The sequence below is a fragment of the Peromyscus maniculatus genome, chromosome 8 (assembly GCF_049852395.1).
Source record: "Peromyscus maniculatus bairdii isolate BWxNUB_F1_BW_parent chromosome 8, HU_Pman_BW_mat_3.1, whole genome shotgun sequence".
NCBI classification, from domain to species: domain Eukaryota; kingdom Metazoa; phylum Chordata; class Mammalia; order Rodentia; family Cricetidae; genus Peromyscus; species Peromyscus maniculatus.
The window spans coordinates 92030886-92051574 of record NC_134859.1 but is presented as its reverse complement, the minus strand read 5'-3'; the positions used below and the strand labels follow the sequence as shown (position 1 = coordinate 92051574).

The following is a 20689-nucleotide window of genomic DNA, read 5'->3' as shown; positions in this document are numbered from 1 at the left end:
ACAAACCCTCTAATGTAAAGATTCTTTGGTAACAAACATATTTACAAAGGAAGATAAAGACAGCGTTATGTAGGTAAGTTGATGGGTCTCTTCATTTTTTATTATGTTCTTTACTTACGACTAAGAGACTTCAAACCATCCATCATTCTGTTCTTGTGGACTTTTTCATCAGCTACAAGAAACATAAATCAGGTCACACACAAATGAATCGTGGGGAGTCATGAAGGGCAGAAAAACTCATAATTTAAAGTAAAAGAAACTAGTGGCTTGTGGGGAGTTGGTTCTCCCCTTCTACCATGTGGGGACTGAACTCAGGTCATTAGGGTTGGTGACAAGTGCCTCTACCCTCTGAACTGTCTTGCTAGCCTCCACTTTATGTTTTGGAGACAAGAGCTCTGAGCCTGAAGCTTGCCACTGGCTGGCCTGCAAGCCTTTGGGATCAGCCTGTCCCTATTCTCCCAGTGTTAAAACTATAGCCCAGGCTGCCATACCATTCTTTTTATGTGAGTGCTAGAGATTTGAACTCAGATTCTCATGCTAACACATTGTCTTAGCTACTTTTCTATTGCTGTGATAAAACACTATGACCAAGGTAACTTAGAAATCATTTAATTTGGGGCTCACAGTTCCAGAGAGTTGGAGTCCATGACCATCATGGGATGGAGCATGGCCACAGGCAGGCAGGCCTGATGCTAGAGCACTAAGAACTCATACCTTGAGTCACAACAATGAGATAGAGCTAATTGGCAATGGTATGAGTTTCTGAAACCTCAAAGCTCACCCCCCCAGTGACATACGTCCTCCAACAAAGCCACACCCCCAGTCCTTCCCAAAAAGTTCTACCAATGGGACCAAGTATTCAAATATGAGCCTATGAGGGCCATTTTCTTTCAAACATCACAGATGACAAGCATTCTCTTCAGCCCATAGATGACATTTTTAATATGAAGTTAGATTATTCATTTCTTTTCTTTTTCTTTTTTTTTTTTTTTTTTTTTTTTTTGGTTTTTTCGAGACAGGGTTTCTTTGTGTAGCTTTGCGCCTTTTCCTGGAACTCACTTGGTAGACCAGGCTGGCCTCGAACTCACAGAGATCCGCCTGCCTCTGCCTCCCGAGTGCTGGGATTAAAGGCGTGCGCCACCACCGCCCGGCAATTATTCATTTCTTTAAAGTTATTGATAATTTTTATCCTTTACAAGTTTACATACTATATACATTTGGGTTTCATATAAAATGATGCTTTTTAAAATTGAGTCTTTTAAAAATAATTTTAAAATTTAAAGTTATTTTATGTGTATGGGTGCTTTGCCAGCATGCATGCCTGTGCACCACATGTTTGCCTGGTGCTCACAGAGGCCAGAAGAGGATGTCAGATCCCCTGAAGCTGAAGTTACAGATGATTGTGAGTTGCCATTATGGGTGTTGCGTATCAAACTTAGGTCCTCTGGAAGAGTAGCCAGTGCTCTTAACTGCTAAACCATCTCTCCAGTCCCCAAATTCTCTTATTTTAATTTCATGTGTGTGCGTGCTTTGCCTGAATGTATGTATGTATGCATACTTAGTGTCCAGGGAGGTCTGAAGAGAGCATTGGATCCCCTAATGCATGATTGTGAGATGCCATGTGTGTGTCAGGAACCAAAGCCAGGTCCTCTGCAAGAACAGAAACAGCTCTGAACCACTGAGCCATTGTTGCAGCCCCCTCTCGTAACTTTTAACTTTTAAAAGTTATTTTCTCTCCTCCCTCATTGTCAGCCTTCTAGTGCAGTTATAGGTCTCAAGTGTTTCATTTCAACAAGTCATTGTCATCCGTCTATCTCTCTATCTCATCTATCTGTCTATCTCATCTATCTGTCTATCTGCTATCCATCCATGCATCCATCCATCCAATTGTCCATTTATCTATATCACATTGGCATGAGATAATTTATCTGAATGAAATTTGAAAGTATTTTTTATGCCTTTTAGAAAATGTTTATAGACATTCTCAGAAGCAATAAAAATGTAAACAACAACCAATACTATATTGGCATTTTAAAACGCTTACCACTGATGGGGAGCTGCTCCAGCAGGTCTCTGTGTTCATTGTCTGTGAGAGTTATTCCCATTTCCTTCAGAACATTTGCCACATCGCAGACATCAATGTCTCCTCCTTCAACATCATAGAATCAGGCATATGTTAGTGCAGAGAAAACTCTCCTCCCTTCAAACTCATGTGGAGGTCTCTCCAGTTACAATAGCCATATGAGTGCACACAAATACTCCAAGGGCTCACAATTCTCATTAGTTGGGACAGAAATATAATTTTTCACTCAGTGTAATTATAGACATAAAGATGCAGTTTGCAAGAGGTAAATTAGTATATTGTAGGTAAAAAAATCTATTAATTTTATCAGAATTCTATTTCTCTTCTAGTTTCCCAGTAAGAGATTTTTTATCTTTATGAAAATCTGCTTATAATATTCTGTGCTAATTTAGATTTTGAAGGCAGTGACTATCATGATAAATATACCAGATGCAATGCAAAAGAATTTTTCTATCAGATATTGTACTGAAGTAGTGCTTAAATGCAAATGTTCTAAACTACAATTGCAGGTACTTCCCCAACATGGAAGGAAAGGACAGTAGAAAAGCCAATACAAAATCATAGTACCATATAAATATAGAGTTTGGTAAAATGGACTTCAGATGTATAGACACTAACCTGTAATAGATTCTACTGTGTCTAGCACTTTTTCAAGATGAATCTTTCCATCAGCTGCAAGAAAAACCATAATTAGCACAAGAGATTAAAAATTAAGAATTGAAGTCTATCACAACTTAATCTGAATCAATTAAAATTCATTCAGTGTACAATAAGGACAAGAATCTATTCTATGTTTGGTGGAGGATTGGCAAAGAAGACATTTTCTAAGTTTAATGTTCATAGAAATGATAGAATAATAGACTAATGATGTTGGATGGGACTCTGGAAACCCATATTTCTAGTGCAGACCCCAAGTTCTTTCCAGGATTTATGCTGAGTCAGTCAAATATTCACAATCTTCTGTGTGTGTGTGTGTGTGTGTTGGGAGGGGAAAGACACAGAAAGTTTTTCTATGTGTAGCCCAGGCTAGCCTCAACTTGCAATCTTTCTGCCTGGCCTCTGAGTGCAACTACATATATCCACTCACCCTTAGCTACATTTTATCTTTTATTGCTATTTTAACTGATAACTTGGGACGACTGCCGATACACGTTACTAACGTTTTGTTACTAATGTATTTAAAGTCTGGATAACTGTTTCTACCATCTGTGGGTAGAGTCATGGACACATGGCACTGGTTCACTGCTAAGAAAGACTATAATCTCTGGTGGGAGGGGCTACGAGGTCCAGGCAGTAAGAAGGAGGTAGGAGGCTCAACAATGTGTGGAGCAGTTCACCCAGAGTGTGTCCTGGGAAGAACCTATCCAAGGCAACTCTAAGCCCCAGCTTTATTCTATTTTCCTACTAGATCTCATTAGGAACCATGAATTCAATGATAAATTTATGAAGAACTTCAGAATATCAAAATGGCAGCCCATTAAATCTGAAACACAACATTCTTCTGAACTTGAGTTTCTATTCACTTTTACTGACCATTCGCCATAAAGCTTGTTCTAAACTCTCATCATAAAAAACAAAAACAAAAAACTAAAAAGACTCAATACAAACAAGTTCTTTATTCAAAAGACTCCAAAGGAATGTTGAATGCATGAACTGTAGATCCTGTTCCTTAGGCCTTCATCAAATTTCTAGACAAACCTTTGAAATATATGATTATGAGTCACAATACTATAGAAAACAGCAGGCAGAGATAAGATGCCCAGTAACTAGAGCTTAAGAAACACCAGGTTGGAATAGGGTGGTGACAGAGAAGTTGAGGTCTTCAAGAGAAGGGAGGGGTCCTGAAACTTCCACTCTTTAAGTTAGCTGCCCTACTGCAGAATTTAAGATGTGCCTAGGAGGCAGCTTGTGACAGACTTCTTCAGGAATCAGCAATTCTTAGCTGGTGAGGCTGGGGAGATGAGCCAGTCAATAAGGCTGCACAAGCATGAGGCCCTGTGTTCAGATCCCCAACACCCATGGAAGAAGACACATATGCTGCATGAGCCCGTAGTCCTAGAACTGACGAGAAAGAGGCAAGAAGATCCCTGGAGCCTGTCTAGCCAGCCTAGCCCTAATCAGTAAGCTCTAGGCCAGCGAGAACCTGCATCTTATAAGGTGGCAAGGTGATTAAGGAAGACATCTGCCATCAACCGTTGGCCTGCACACACACACACACACACACACACACACACACACACACACACACACACACCACTTGTTAAATTGGAATAAAACAGCTGCACAGTGGTTTTGGGCTTGTTACATGGGAACATAGTTTTCTTTCTCAAGGAAGGTAATTGAGAACGTGGTCCTAATTAACTTGTACTAATTAGATTTAGTTATAGTCATGTAATTTTTCTATGGATGTGCTGGTTGCCCTGAAATCACAGGATGAGCACATGGTTTAGGCAATTATAAATTAATCTCTATTCTTTGCACTCAGAAACAGCAATTTAATTTGCTTTCACTCTAGTTAGCCAGTTCACTTTCATTCATTTGTCAAGTATTTTTGGCTTATTCTGTCTCCCTATCTTCATTTCATCCTGTACCAGAGAGAATAACTTTAGTGTATTTAAACATGATACATTTTTTTTGTGGGCCTGTGGGGTTTTTATTTATTTATTTATTTAAAATTTTATTTTATAATTTAATTTAATTTTACATATCAGCCACGGATTCCCTTGTCCTCTCCCCTCCTGCCCCCCCCACCTTCCTTCCAGCCCACCCCCCATTCCCATCTCCTCTAGGGCAGAGACTCCCCTGGGGATTGAGTTCAAGTGAGATAGTTGATTAGCTTGAACTTGTTTGGGAGGTAACATGATAAATTTTTTAATTTCAATTGTTTTAAAATAAAAAAAATAGTTTACTCTTTTGTTAAAATAAAACAAATAGGCAGCCATTAGTCCATGGTTGTTTCTGAACTCAGAATCCTTATACAAGTAAGCTGAAATTTAAAGGCATTCCATTTAACTGATAATTTGGGAAGAAAAAAAGTCTAAAAAAAAATAAAACTTAACCCGGTTATAAACAACAACCAGCCATTAATCATGGGGACCACACCAAAACCAGGTGATCGGTTTCTACAGTTAGACTGTAAATGCCTACATGGCTATCCATGACTGTTTTCTCTGTACTGGAGAGGCTGAGGCAGGAAGGTGGCAAGTTCAAGGTTTTGCTGGACTACGAAGTACAACTTCATCTCACAGAAAAGAAAACCATCTGCTGCTCACACTGCTGAAATAGCTTTCTGAATTCTCTAAATATCTGGTTCTGAGAGTGGCCCAGACTTTAACATTCAAAGATGAGTATTGTTGAATTTGTTCTTTAAATGTCCTACTACATATTGTTCTTAAACTGGAACTGGTTTCTCCCCTCCCTTTGAAAAACAATTTTTTGTATGTAAATATCACTAAATATATATTCATTCTCACAAGTCCACAATGTCAGTTCTTTTCTAACATCCACTGTGGTACAACACTCACCACTAAGTCACATCCACTGTGGTACACAACACTTACCACTAAGTCACATCCACTGTGGTACACAACACTCACCACTAAGTCACATCCACTGTGGTACACAACACTTACCACTAAGTCACATCCACTGTGGTACACAACACTTACCACTAAGTCACATCCACTGTGGTACACAACACTCACCACTAAGTCACATCCACTGTGGTATACAACACTCACCACTAAGTCACATCCACTGTGGTACACAACACTTACCATTAAATCACATTCACTGTGGTACAACACTTACCACTAAGGGACATCCACTGTGGTACAACACTCACCAGTAAGTGGTAGATTTTCTGTCAGGCTTTCGTGTTCTTTATCTGTGAGTTTAATGCCTAGACTTCCCAGAACAGTGTCCAGGTTATTGACTTTAACCATTCCTCCTTGGGAAACAAACAAAGAAAGAAAGAATTATGAAGAAAATAGCTAATGGTTCCAAAATATGTATATATCTAGGCTTAAAATTTTAATCTTATGCTTTAGCACAACAAAAAGTATAAGCGTATAATTTATTTGTAGTAGTGAATGGATGTTGAAAGTTAGCTCAGCAAATCAGCTATAACCAAGCCAAGAACTTACAACGGAAATAGTCTAAGGTTGAAGCATTGCTTTGGCACTGTGATTATATGCTTCAAGTTATACAGCTTTAATAATGACCTGTCCAAAAAACCCAAATCATATCAAGGATAGAGTTGTCTCTGCGGGGCCCAGGAGGAAAACCCTGGGTAAGCCTTCCTCTACAGCAAGGCCATGGCTACACAAGAGTGACGGTCAAGTTCCTGGTAGTCAATGTTTGCTTCATCGGTACAGTTTGAGATGTAGTAAAATTATAACCACTTTCTCCACCTGAAGATCACTGACAATATATTCATCATCACAAAATTCTGCAAGGAACATTGCTGGCTGACATGCTTTAGGAAGTGTGAACTGTTAGGCAGTTGGCTGAGATCTGAAAGAGACCTCTCTCAATACACACCAAGAGGCAAAGCTTGATAACTCTGCTCTTTCCTTTCTAGTCTCCGTGAAGAAAGGAGTGAAGAGCAGCCTAGCCATAATCCATGCTTTTTCTTCTTCATTTCTTGTTAATTGGCTTAAGGGGAAATGATATAAAAAATGAAGAATTTCTGATTTGTGAATTCACAGAAAAAAGGGATATTATTTTCCATATTATATTCTGTGTATAGATTTTTTAAAATAATTTTTTATTTAAAAAAATTTTTCTTGGGGCTGGAGAGATGGCTCAGAGTTAAGACCACTGACTGTTCTTCCAGAGGTCCTGAGTTCAATTCCCAGCAACCACATGGTGGCTCACAACCATCTGTAATGAGATCTAGTGCCCTCTTCTGGCCTGCAGTCATACATGCTGTATACATAATAAATAAATAAATAAATCTTAAAATTTTTTTTTCTTTCCTTTTACATACCAAGAGGGATTGGTGTGTAGCTAGATTTTTAAATGATTGTTTGAGGGTGCAATTTAAAAAGGTTCAAGAATGGACATCTTGTAATGACATAATATGGATAATTATATCAAAGACTGAGTGTAGGAAATGGGAAATCTAAATATAGAGACATAGGCACAATTAAAATCTACTGTTATAAATGCATGTATTGAATTTTAGCAGATTTTTCTACTGATCACACTTCTTACAAACCTTTCCTAGACTTCACTTCTTCCAACAGTCTATTCTGAAACACCATTCCGGCATCTACAAGAAAAAAAAAGAGAGAGAAATTTATCTCCCAAAGAAAAGTAAGTCACTCAGTTACTGAGCAACTCACTAGTTCCAGTAAGCAAGATTTTTAAGCTTTTTTTTTAAAAAAGAGAAATCTTCCCTAACATCTTATGAAATAAAAATAATTTTTTAAAAATAAATTCTTTTAGTGACAAAAATATATACAGCGAAAAAGCCAATGGGGAGAAGAGCAGAAACTATCTCCGTTCCTTCTGTCTCCTCTCCTGCCCCCTTCCCTCCTTTGCCCAGCCTGGCCTCTCACCCCCTGGTTCACTCTTCTCTCTCTCACGTGATTGGGGCCCAGGAACCTGAGCGGGCCACACTGCAGCAATTATGTCAGCTCTGATGGCAGAATTATTGAAGAGCTTGGTGAGTTTTAGATTTATGACAGAACACATTTTTCCCATCCATTGCCAGCACTTCTTAGAGGAAATAACTGAAGAGATAAGTTTAGGAAACTGTGCAATGACCCTTAGGCATCCAGTCCCTTGAAGAGGCATTTATGTGGCTCACCATCCACGGGGAGGGCACGAAGTAGTGTCTCCTCTTCTTTCTTGTTGAGTTCAATCCCCATGTCTCTCATAACTCGTAGTAGATCGTTGACATCAATCTTTTTTCCTTTTGAAAAATAGTAACATTAACATCTGGCCATTTGGAGAAAAATCTAATTATATCTAGTCATGAGAACCTCATCTGTTCCACCTCATCTTCAACTTCAAGCAGTACTGGAAAAATCACCTTCAACTTCAAAGAACAATGGGGGAAACCACAGACAGAGTAGCATCCCTTAATTTTATAAAAGGAATATTCTCTTAGTGATGAGTTTGTGTGCAGCTAATCCAGCTGAGTGGTCCTTTTTGTTAAGAGTTCTTAGCAAATTAGAATGGGAGATTTATAATTCTGGAAGGAGAAACTAATAGGGAGATTTTTAGTAATATGAGCACTGTCTTTACAGTGGCATGATACATGGATCCCATAAAAGTTTTAGCTTGTTACTTACTATGCACATCAAGACAAGGGTTATTTGAATCCTGATGAAGTAAATAATATTATTGATTTATAAAAAGTAGTTTCTTCAAATTACTTCCAAAAATAAAATACTTAAATTTTATTATTAAATCCAAGACAAGCTCCAAATAAGATTTTTAGAGCACCTATTAGTTGAAACAGTCATAAGACAAAATATACCAATTGGATAACTTGAGAAATTATTTTAAACATTAGTACACATCAAAGTGGATACTCACCAGTATAATTTTTCAATGAATTTAGTAAATTTCTCAATTCAACCTTCTTATTACCTGGTAAGAAAACATATATGTCCAATATAGACATGCATATTGACACTTACTAAAGTATGAAATAAAAATAAGGTTAATATTTATAGACTCTATAATTTTTGTGTCTTGTGATTTAGAAATCTAAATCATGATTACTAGAGCACAATCTATTATGGGATAGGAAGTTCAACTTGCAAGTGTTAGAGGTAAATTACAATATTAAATTACCTTCTCCCATAGAGTCTGCTTGATGGTTTTTATGCCACAGAAAACTGTATATTCTGTAAACTCTGCTTACATCAAGAACAAACATCAGGATTTACAAATTGCATGTGCTATAATAATAGTGTTTTAATTTGGATTTTAAAAGGATATCCTTATGTAACGAGTTGATATTTCCTGTCTCCAGTTTGTTACTCTTCTGTCATATAGAAGTAAATAATCACTCCAATGATTAATATTCTTCTAAAGCAGAATCTCAATATTTATTTGTAAAACCAGTTTAAAAGTAATTGCAATGAAAGGATGCTACACATCTAGAATTTGCTCAGAAATTTAAGGCAGTTTAGAATTTTAGATGTTTCTTCCTTTATTGAAAAAAATGGCTAAGAAGTGTTCTCTGCAAAATATAATTTTGTTTTCTAATTGCCAATAAAATATTTAAACACATTTTATATAATTGAGAAACTTATAATTAAGACTATTAACTCAAACATGCCCCTAATAATCTGAGATTTTATTAATTCTCCTGTCAACAATTGAAAGTGACCAGAAGAGAGTATCAATTGTCCAGTGTCACTAAATCTTCTCCAAGAACTTTTGTTCCTTGTTTTCCCCTTTAACTAAAAAGTAAAGCAGACTATCATCAATATTTTTGAAAGACTTACATGTAAATAATTCACATATTACACAGTTGGATTTTATGGTGTGTGAATTATACTCAAAATAGTTGCAAGTTTTTAGTGTGCACAGAGCTGTGCAACCATGACCATGATTTAAGAACACTTTACCACCTCAAACCTCACATCCATTAGTCTGTAGCCACCACCTCACTGCAGTTCTGCTCTGTTACCAATTCTAGACATTAATCAAATAATACAAAATCTTGTCTTTCATCAACGGCTTCTTTAATTTATTCTTTAACCAATTTCTTGGATCTACTGCGCTTCAATACTAATTCAGCTTTCACTGTGTTTGAGAATTGAGAGAGAGAAATGGCCAAAGGCTCACAGGGCCTGGGCTCCGAAGTGGGACATCACGCAGGTTTATAACGAGGCAGCCTCCCAAACATCGTAGTTTGAATGTTTGAAGGCCCTTGATGCTGAGAAAGTGAGGGAGCTTCATCACATGACTGTGGTGCTTGTCTCTCATGTTAATATGCTCTAGTTTTGAGTTGCTGTTTTCTATTTTCCCAGACTGAACTCCCTTCCAGACTTTCTTACGTTACTTTCCCTCAACTTCCTCTGATTTTTTTTTTTTTACTCTTGGTAACAAGTTCTATTCACACCTTTAGCATTCTTCTTGGATTTAAATTAAGTAGTTGCTGGCATATATTAATAAAATAAATAGAAAGAATACCATTTTATGTTAATTTGAGTTCAATGTCTGTTTTTATAAATGCCATCTTCTTAATGTAAAATTCTTTTTCAGAGTTCACTATATAAATGCACTCATTTTCAAGTTATCACAAACATTTAGATTTACATGCTCACCATCAAGAGGCAGTTTCTCTACCAAATCTTCTTTCTCCATTTCTGTGAGTTCCATGTCCATGTGTGGTAAAATTGTGTCAATGCTAGCAACATTCACAATCCCGCCTTTGGAGAAAGGGGAATATAAACAAGATCAAATAACCACAAAATATGACACAAGCGATGTACTACTTTCATAGTATGGTATTCTCAAGCCCAGTGCAGTACGGTTGGTTTGTACAGGGACTACCAGTACGAATGTAGAGTTAAAACCTTTACCTCGGAGCTCTTCTAGGGTATGGGATCAGTTTATATAGTTAACTGCCAAAGGTTATGGTCTAAGTCCTATACCACTTACATAAACGAGAAAATGTCACACAAATGCAGGCAACAGGAAGGTTAGTTAGTTCTTCCTTCCAGTCCAGAAAAGATCACACAGTCCTTCCTCCAGAATAAGTTGATCTAAGAATTTCAAAGCTTTCTTCTGATGTTTTTGCTAAATTAAAAAATGGCAGGTTTGCAAAATCTTCACGGTGATATGACTGACATCTATGTAACCCAACCAGCTTTAGGAAGAAACAGTTACTGACAAAGCAGGAAGATCATCCTCACTGTTTTCTTACCCTTTCTCCTCGGAGGAATCCAGTGTCTTAAACATGCTCCAATTCTTAAGGCTACTTCACATGTATGTGGGAAACAGTTTTATGTGTATATGGGAAATGGTTCTCATGTGTATATGGGAAATGGTTCTCATCATGTGTATATGGGAAATGGTTCTCACATGTATGTGGGAAATGGTTCTCACGTGTATATGGGAAATAGTTCTCACGTGTATATGGGAAATGGTTCTCACGTGTATGTGGGAAATGGTTCTCATGTGTATGTGGGAAACGGTTCTCACAGGTATGTGGGAAATGGTTCTGGTTCTCACGGGTATGTGGGAAATAGTTCTGGTTCTCACGGATATGTGGGAAATGGTTTGCACGGGTGTAAAGCTTACACCAACCACATCATGAGTTCCTCCTGCCACTGTCATTTGCATTCTTTCTGTAGTCTTGTGTTTTTTCATATCAAAACATGAAACTCTTCATTCACTTTATGAGCTATTGCTCTACAACAATAACGAACCATTTATATTGACCCATTCTGTAGAGGAATATTTAGGTTGTTTCACATTTTTGTTAGAAGAAAAAGTACTGATTGCAAGAAAACTGCATGTGTGTGCATGTAAGGTCAAATGACCCAGTAGAAAATGCCCTCCCTTCCACTTCAGAAAAATATGCATATATTTAAATTTCTGTAACTTTACCTAGTCTCTTTTGAAAGTAATGAGTCACTTCATATTCTAGTGATGCATGGTCCCATTGCTTGATATCATTGATAGGACTTGTTTGACTTGACACATTTTTTAAATTGACGTGTGTGTGTGTGTGTGTGTGTGTGTGTGTGTGTGTGTGTGCGTGTGTGTGTGTGTGTGTGTGTGTGTGTGTGTTAGTTTGCTGCTTTTTTACTTAGGTTTTCACGATTGCTGGTGGCATCGAGTGCCATTTAAAATATTGTAAAATATTGACTGATCATCAAATTTCTACTACTGTATTTGCCCAATTTAACACTTTGGGACTTTGATTTTTTTTTTCTTGCTGATTTGTATTTCCTATATTTTACATACCCTTGTTTTTTTTTTTAAATAACCAATGTATCAAAACTAGCAAAATAACTTTATTTTTAGATTTTTGAGGGTTCTCCATACTGGTTTCCAGAGTGGTTGCACCAGTTTGCATTCTCACCAACAGTAAATGAGGGTTCTTCTTTCCTACACATTCACCAGCATTGTTGTTAGTTTTATTGATCTGAAGCATTCTGACTGTGATGAGAAGAAATTTTTATTTTTTTCTTCTATTGAGAACTCTTTGGCTATCTTATCACCAGAGTAGGTCAGTTCGGGCTTTCTCTCAACCATTGCCAGTAGTCTATTGTGGAGGTATCTTTGTGGATTTCTGGGGACCTCTCTAGCACTTTGCTTCTTCCTATTCCCATGTGGTCTTCATTTATCATGGTCTCTTATTCCTTGTTCTCCCTCTCTGTTCTTGATCCAGCTGGGATCTCCTGCTCCCCTAAGCTCTCTTTCCCTCGACCCTTGCCCTTCATTACCCCCACTCACGTCCAGGTTGTTCATGTAGATCTCATCCATTTCTCTGTCATTGGGATATCCCCGTGTCTTTCTTAGGGTCCTCTCTGTTCAGACCCATAGCCTATTTTTTTTAAATCAGGTCATTTATTTTCTTGATTCTTTGTATTTTGAGTTCTTCATATATTCTAGATATTATAGTGGCACTCATATCTTAGTGGTAACCAGCAGCTGTCTAATTAGACATAAGGCCCAATAAATAGAAAGGAAATATGCCTGATACTAGTAAACTAGACAACTACTTGGTCTAGTGAGGTCATGGATTTTAGAAGAGAGATCACTACTATAACTTGCCCAGACCAGAATAACTCCTAACTGCATTATAAAACTTACCCTTATACACATCGATAAGCATAGCTTTTTCCTTTCATCAAAGAAGCTTCTCTTTCCAGCAGAGAGATCATTACAGAAAGCCACAACAGGTGCCGAGATCAATGAGCATGTGACGCAGTCCAAGTGGATACATCTACAGCCCACTCCTGCATTAAAGGTCAGGGGACACAGAGAGGAGGGGCAGAAGATCTAGGCCCATCATTTTTGGTAGTGAGCAGATCTCATCAACTGAGAATGAAGCTAGAGTTGACAGCTCTGAGCCTGGGGGCAGGAGGAGCCAAGAAACTGGGACAGCTCATCTGTCACTGCTGCTTCCTAGTTCAGGGGTGTACTGGAAACCCACAGTAGAATCCCTGTGTGAAGGTGATTAACATGCAGGAGGACCTCAAAGTATGCAGACGGGTTCTCCACCTGGTGCCAAATCTCAGTGCTGTGGTTGCTTCCAGATTCCCAATGCACTGGGGAGACTTCCCCTAGTTAATTCATTAGCTTTTGTGTGGTCCTGGAAGTCTCAGGAGGGTGAGAGAACCCACCCAGCATACAGAATGCAAAACTAAGTGTGGCCAGCAGAGGTTCCTAGTACACAAAGAAAAAAATGACCTTGGTGAAGACAATTCTGGTGGAAGGCAGACACTTGTTCAATGCAGACTTAGCAGCAGCATAACTCACAGGGGAAAAGAAGTCCATGAGTTTCATTCATCTCCCTCCTTTCCATGCACACTACTGCCAGCCTTAAACTTTTGAGAATCAGGGGTTCTCTAACATTTCCTGTCTCGTGGTTTTTTGGTTGTTGTTGTTATTGTTGTTTATTTTTTCCCCTATGATTCCTGGCTTTTTGTTACTACATATTACGACATACTACATAACAAGGGCTTTTACTTTATTGTGTTTTAACGTATTTTTTGTTATTCTTCTTCGAATATTCATGTAGTTAAGTTTATATATTTTTTTATTTGGAGGCAATTTTTTTTCTTTTTCCTGTTTCTAGATTTTTCCTTTTTTCAACTGTCTCCACTGGTCTTTCCTCCCTTCTCCTTCCTTCTTCTCTACACTTAGTAGTATTTGGTTTTATCTTACTTTTTTCCCCTAAATGTTTGTGCACACATGCATGTATACGAGTGTATATATATATGCATGTGTGTAATATATGTGTGTGGGGGTCCGTGTGGGTGTCCGTGTGTGTGTCCGTGTGTGTGTGTGTGTGTGTGTGTGTGTGTGTGTAGGTCATGAAACTAGAAAGGGAGAGAGAAGAGGTGCTCTTAAGCTAGGTGGGAAAAGAGCTGATCACGAAGTATATGTGATAAGGAAGCTGAAAGGGGACTAACCAGGGAACAGGAAGGAAACAAATGGGTAGGACAGGGTACAAGGGGGGCAATGGGAAGAAAGGATGAGAACAAAGTGTAATGACATACACGCATAAAGATGCCTGCGCATAACCCATTACTTTGTACAACTTCCTAAACTATTAATTTAAAAGCATTTTGAAAGAAAAGAATGGTTCAAGAGAATATTTGGTAAAATATGTGCAGAAAATATGTTTGTAAAATATCATCAATGTACTGAAGGATTCTAAATCAGGAGAACACAAAACATACTTCAGTCACAAGCCTTTTCATAGCCACTTACTTTTAGAGGATAACACACCCTCCAGCAACCTATTCTGGTACACCTTGCCATTCGCTGTAAGGACAGAAATCAGGTCACATGATACGATTAAGCAAGGGAATACTAAAGCCTCATCTTTATGATTCACCCCAGAAAAGGTTTCTCTTATTTGCAAAAGAAAAAAAATCAATACAAACTGGAAAAAGTTCTGAGTATGGCTTCCTAGACCCTGGGACAATTATTGCGAGCATGCTAAAATAAAACAAAGATATCTTAGTCCTTCCCTGTCCTGCCTTTAATTTCTCCAGTTTTTCATCTAGAACTTCCTCAAGCATTCACCTTTACATGTAAACCTACAGAGCTTTGAAGCTACTTCTCATTGGAATAAAAAAATAAAAATAGACATATCCTTTTTCTAAGACTAGATAAATCAATGACTGAAGATGCAGATGATTCCAAACTATAACGAAACATCTAGGACTTCTTTCTAAGCTGTGGGACTGCATGGCTATGGCTAAACTATCTTTTTTTTAAGGTTTCAAGTATAAGTAGTCATGGAAGTTTAAATCAAGCAAAACTGGTGGTGCCCCTCCCCCTAGAAACACAGCCTGCATAGCACCGTCCAATGCGTGAAAGCCAGCTTGTAGGAAGAGTTTCCTGTTACCAAAGTGTACAGGGTCTTCAGCTATAGGCTCTTACCATCTAGCTCTGGTGGGCAACCATCAACAGTGGCAGTATTCTGTATTGTTTTGGGGGTCTCTGAAGCCTCCCTGACGAATTACTCACAAGAAGGGAACCTGAGCCTGAAACTAAGATTTTCATTTCATAACCTATGTCTTCTGGAAATAGCATTGTTCACCCACATGAGGGACCTCTGCTCAAATTCTTTTTCTTAAAAAAAAAAAAAGTGTGGTTTTAATTAGCTTACAAAACAGTAGGGTTTCATGTGGCTTCTTAAATGCTATATCTTTTTTTTTTTAATGCTTACCATTAATTGGAAGCATGCTCTCTACTTGTGAGCATTCTTCATCTGTGAGCTCTATTCCCATTTTTTCCAGAGTACTTTTTATGTCTTTGACATTAACTTCTCCTCCTTGAAAATAAAGAAGCAGAATGTAGATAAGAATGTGTGTGTGTGTGTGTGTGTGTGTGTGTGTGTGTGTGTTATGAAAATCTCTAAAGTTTGGAAAATAAAAGCATTTGCTTATTAATCAGCAGCTTCAAAAGCTTCACAAAAAAGTGGCCTGAGACTATTGTATCATCAGTCACTACAAAAATTACTGTTCCTTACAATGTAGTATCTTTAGTAATGGAACAAAACCACAAGGTACACGGTTTAGAGATTCTAAGTTATTTGCAATACCACAGATAGTTGATCCAAATTCAGTAATTCTACTTTTCTTTAAGAATGCTGTTATCCTTAGTTTTATCTAACTACATAATAAATTAGCTCAGTTCAAGGTGATTGTACTCCAGAACATACTTAATTCTACTAAAAAATGAAGAAAATTGACTATTTCAGGTTTATATTTTGTCTATTTGTTGGCAACCTACTACTATATACTAGACATATCTGCATTTTTTTTCTGGAAGGAGATTTTTTTTTGTCTTGACCAGAATGTTATTCATCCGCAGGCCTGCTTGCTGGACTTTGAACTCAGGTCCTTATAACCACATGACTAACAAGGAAGATTGATTCTGTTGACAGACTCAGAACCTTTGTTCAGTATATCCTAGATTTAGGTGGAGTGGTCCTTTCCTGCCCTCTACCCCAACTTCATTAACTTTAACATTTTTACTTGTTGCTTGCATTGTCTTATGATAGTTTAATACCTGGCGTGCTCACAGCATTGTGACTGTGACCGAACCTTTCTGTTCTGTGTTCTCTGGGGATTTCACTTAATGTTAAATCTAATCTGGTTTGATTGCAACCAGAAAAAAAATTCTTCCTGGTGTTCAGATTATATATATGTTAAGGTACAGATTAGAGTATATCTTGGAGAGTAGAGAACTGTCTGTCAAGGCACTACACTGATATATATTAAATATGGGAAACCCAAAGTTAGAGTGTTCATATAACTTATCATTTACAGGACTACTTAGAGTATAAGAGAATGTTAAAATAATTTTAATTTGTCCACTTCATTGGTACATCATCATTGTCTAAAGAAGAAAAACACTCTTATGAAAGATAGTAGATCATTTAGGATTTATAGAACAAGAAATCAACATCATGACCACTTAGTTTTATCATGACAGTGTGAAAGAATTCATCAATAGTACATAAGCTAACAGAGGTGGGTATGGTACAATAAAATGTTTTCCCCCAAAATTATTTGGCCTAAGAGTTGTAGTTTGCCATCTGTTATTTTATTTTTTTATTTTTTTTGGTTTTTCAAGACAGGGTTTCTCTGTGTAGCTTTGCGTCTTTCCTGGATCTCACTCTGTAGCCCAGGCTGGCCTCGAACTCACAGAGATCCACCTGCCTCTGCCTCCCAAGTGCTGGGATTACAGGCATGTGCCACCACCACCTGGCTTGCCATCTGTTATTTTAAATAAACAGAAATATTTTCTGAACTGAAATGGTAAAATGATAGAACAAAAAGACACAATAATCAGAAAATAGCATCAAAATATAATTTAGTGTAGTAACAAGGGACAACAATTTGAATTAATTCTCACCTGTAACTTTTGTTACTGTATCTATCAGTTGATTGAGTGGAATTTTTTCATTAGCTACAAGAAAATTCAAAATTAGGCATGAAATTCAAAATGCCACACATAAAGCAAACCATAAGATGCAAAAGAAGAGATAAACCATAATCCATTAAGTTTTCATCTTTATCTTTTATCTTTACCTCTTTATCAAGCTAAGGAATATTAACCATAGATTTTTATATTTAAACTCCACACATTTGAGGGGAAATGAGGCCAATTTTAATGGAAAAATGAGAGAATGCCATCAGTATTTAATGTGGCCCTTCCACACACTCTACCATTTTGAGAATATAGAAATAAGAGACACTTTATGGTAGATATTTTTACATTTTATCTTAGCCAAAAGCCAAGAAGCGATATATTAAGTGTTAAATATGATTAATTGAGAGCTAAAGAGCTGAGGCACCATCAGGAAAAGACCTTCTTTACAGACAGGATACACTAGAAATCTGCTTTATTCAACTAGGGAAGAGTCTGGGCTGAAGTTAAAGAACTGAGTTCTCAGCAAATAGCAATATGAGGCTCATGAAAATGTGAACATAATTTTTTAAATAAAATACTGTAAAATAGGAATAGAATGATTATTGGACTCAGGACAACATTTTGAGGACTACTAATAACAATTAGTCACCACTTCCCGTTTGTTCTTAAGTCTCTGAACTACAACTTTTATCCTGGTCCTTGTGAGGTTGTTACTAGCGAAGAAAACACCTTGTGACCTTAAGATTTAAAAGAGGGCTGAGGTGGCTCGGAATGTAAAGGTGCCCCGTGGTGGAAGGAGAGCACTGAGTCCTTTAAGCTGTTCTCTGATCTCCACATGTGCATGTACGGTCACGTGAAGAAATTGCGGTCACATGACTGGTAGTTTTGCCTAGCTTTGCAGGTGCCCTGCTCTCCTCTAAGACATGAAGGGACTTACGACTCTTGACCCTAGATGGCAGTTGCTTCATTAATCTTTCTTGCTCCTTTGGTGTGAGCGTCACTCCCAGGTTTTTCAGGACAGTGTCCACATTATCAAGCTTAACGTTTCCTCCTTAGAAAATGCACAAGGATAGAAAATGAGAAAATGTGTTCAAGACAGGAAAAGTGTGTTTTTGCATGCGCACTATTTGAATTCAAAGGTTTTAGTTGTTACTGTAATGAAGACAGAAGAGAAAATGCACTTAAATGAATAAGACTTTTCTGTTTGAACTTCCATTTAGCCCATATAAGAGCATGTAATAACCAATACAAAAACCATTAACAGGACAGTAAGATGGCTCATTGGGTAAAGACACCTGGATCCAAGCCTGAGGACCTAAGTTTAATCTCTTGGACCAACATGGTGGAAGGAGAGAACCAATTCTCTACCACAAGTTGTCTTCTGTAGATACACACACACACACACACACACACACACACGGAGGGGGGCAATGAATCAGAAATGGAATACCTTCCTTAAATCTTCCCTTGGTCAGGTACCTGCCCTATAAATAATTCACAAAATGGGATCTGGGAATCCGCCCCACGAAGTGCTGGGTTACAGGTCACCATCGCCGGTTTTTAGAGTATAGTATAGTATAGTATAGTATAGTATAGTATAATATTGTATAGTATAGTATAGTATAGTATAGTATAGTATTGTATAGTATAGTATAGTATAGTATTGTATAGTATAGTATTGTATAGTATAGTATAGTATAGTATAGTATAGTATAGTATAGTATAGTATTGTATAGTATAGTATAGTATTGTATAGTAATGTATAGTATAGTATAGTATAGTACAGTATTGTATGGGTATATATAAGAAGGCGAGGCAAGTGCAGTTTTAAAAGGGGTGCTTCCACTTCCCTTTGTACTGTTAGAAAATGTATACATAGCATTCATGTAGAAAATTGAAGCATTAAATAAATTCAAAAGCACTTATTAGCAACTGAATTTTAGCCTATGTCCTCCCCAGAGAACACTTGGATGAAGTAACATGAAGTAAACTCACTACTTATAAATATGCTTCTTAAAACATTGTACTTTATATACTGTCATAAGGAAAAATGAAATTCCAATAACAAACATGTACAATTTAATGTGACTTCTTTTTTTATTGAATTCTTAGACTTTGGAGAATCAACTATTTTTTTTAATCTAAAAAAGAACAAAATTTAAAATTGAGTTCACCATTCATCACTGTTGAAATTATCTCTTATTCTACTGAGATCTGAGTAACTTCACTAGATAACTTGATTTACTTGAGTAAACTACTTACCATTTTAAAGACAATCTCTCAATTCTAATTATCAGAATGTTTTCACAATATGTAGTCCATGCAAAGTTATAAAATCAGCAATTAAAAGTTATTAATACAAAATACACTAAAGAAAACAATTATGTTACAGATGATCTTTGATATATCATATGTCATATTTTACCATAAGAATAAATATCTTTAGTATTGGTAAGTTATTTTAAGTATTTCTAATTTTTTGAAATTGCAAGTAATATATTATAGCATTATATAAAACATTTTTATGCCATGGAAAACTTTCAAATGCAGACTGATAATTCAATAAATATTTTCTGAATTAGTTAAAATATGAGGTAACTGTTATTAAATGTCAAATTATAATATTTGTACACATATATATGCATATATTAGTGACAGAAATATATGTTAAGCAAAAAAATGTATTATTATATATAAACTTATATATTGCTCATAGGTGGCTAAACTTGGGCCAAATAGATTCTTTTTTTTTTCCTTCTGGACCTACTAAGGCAGAATATTCCACAAGTTATCTTTACAGTAGAACCAGCTAGGTTGGGAAAGTGAAAAACATGTGTTTCACTCAGCCACTGGCAGTTTTCAGAAACAGAGAGGCAAGACTACAAAATGCAGGGTGCATTGCAGACCAACGTGGCCTTCTCTAATAACTTACATCTCTTTGATGTGTTAAGTGTTACTACAAATGTGAAGTTCAAGGTCCTTCTGTATCTCTCACTTCATCGGGGATCTAAGTTTGAGCCAGTATTTCAGGAGGCTTCACTACACGTACTTCGCAGCATCCTAACGCTAACACCTCAAATGATCAGATTACCACTAAGCAGTATTTAAAACTAAAACGCTGATTCAGAAGAATAAAGGTACATTCATTCTACATGGCCATTCTTTGTCTAACAATCTTTTCTAACATGCCTTGGTTGACCTTAATTTGTTTGAAAATGAATTAGAATCAGTGGCAAGGCTAGACAGAGGATGTTTCTACACAATAGGTACATATTTTCCCTCATAATTCTGTTCATGTTGTGTCAGTAAGAGAAAGAGCAACTCTATCATAATTTCAGGTAGACCGATGAGTTTAAAAGTAGTTTTCTGTTTTAGAAATTGATGGAATCACATCCAGACTTAGTTTTTCTAGTGATTGTATCACTCACTGCAAGCGAAGGAAATAATTAAATGAGACTGGTCTGACAGGTCAAAAACAATAAAACTTAAAGAATGAATAAACAAAAA

The 20689-nt window shown here is 37.0% G+C and overlaps 1 protein-coding gene across 1 annotated transcript in view; it reads right to left on the bottom strand.

Moving 5' to 3' along the window:
* Positions 1-20689, bottom strand: part of Efcab3 (EF-hand calcium binding domain 3) — a 419664-nt gene that overhangs the window by 231080 nt on the left and 167895 nt on the right. Inside the window, exons 59-70 of the mRNA XM_076543522.1 lie at positions 18120-18233; positions 17165-17218; positions 15471-15575; positions 14504-14557; positions 10378-10482; positions 8633-8686; positions 7899-8003; positions 7305-7358; positions 5928-6032; positions 2702-2755; positions 2045-2149; positions 119-172 (exon numbers count right to left, since the gene is read on the bottom strand). Of these exons, the coding sequence (XP_076399637.1) occupies positions 119-172; positions 2045-2149; positions 2702-2755; positions 5928-6032; positions 7305-7358; positions 7899-8003; positions 8633-8686; positions 10378-10482; positions 14504-14557; positions 15471-15575; positions 17165-17218; positions 18120-18233 (963 nt within the window). The remainder of the gene's footprint in view (positions 1-118; positions 173-2044; positions 2150-2701; positions 2756-5927; positions 6033-7304; positions 7359-7898; positions 8004-8632; positions 8687-10377; positions 10483-14503; positions 14558-15470; positions 15576-17164; positions 17219-18119; positions 18234-20689) is intronic.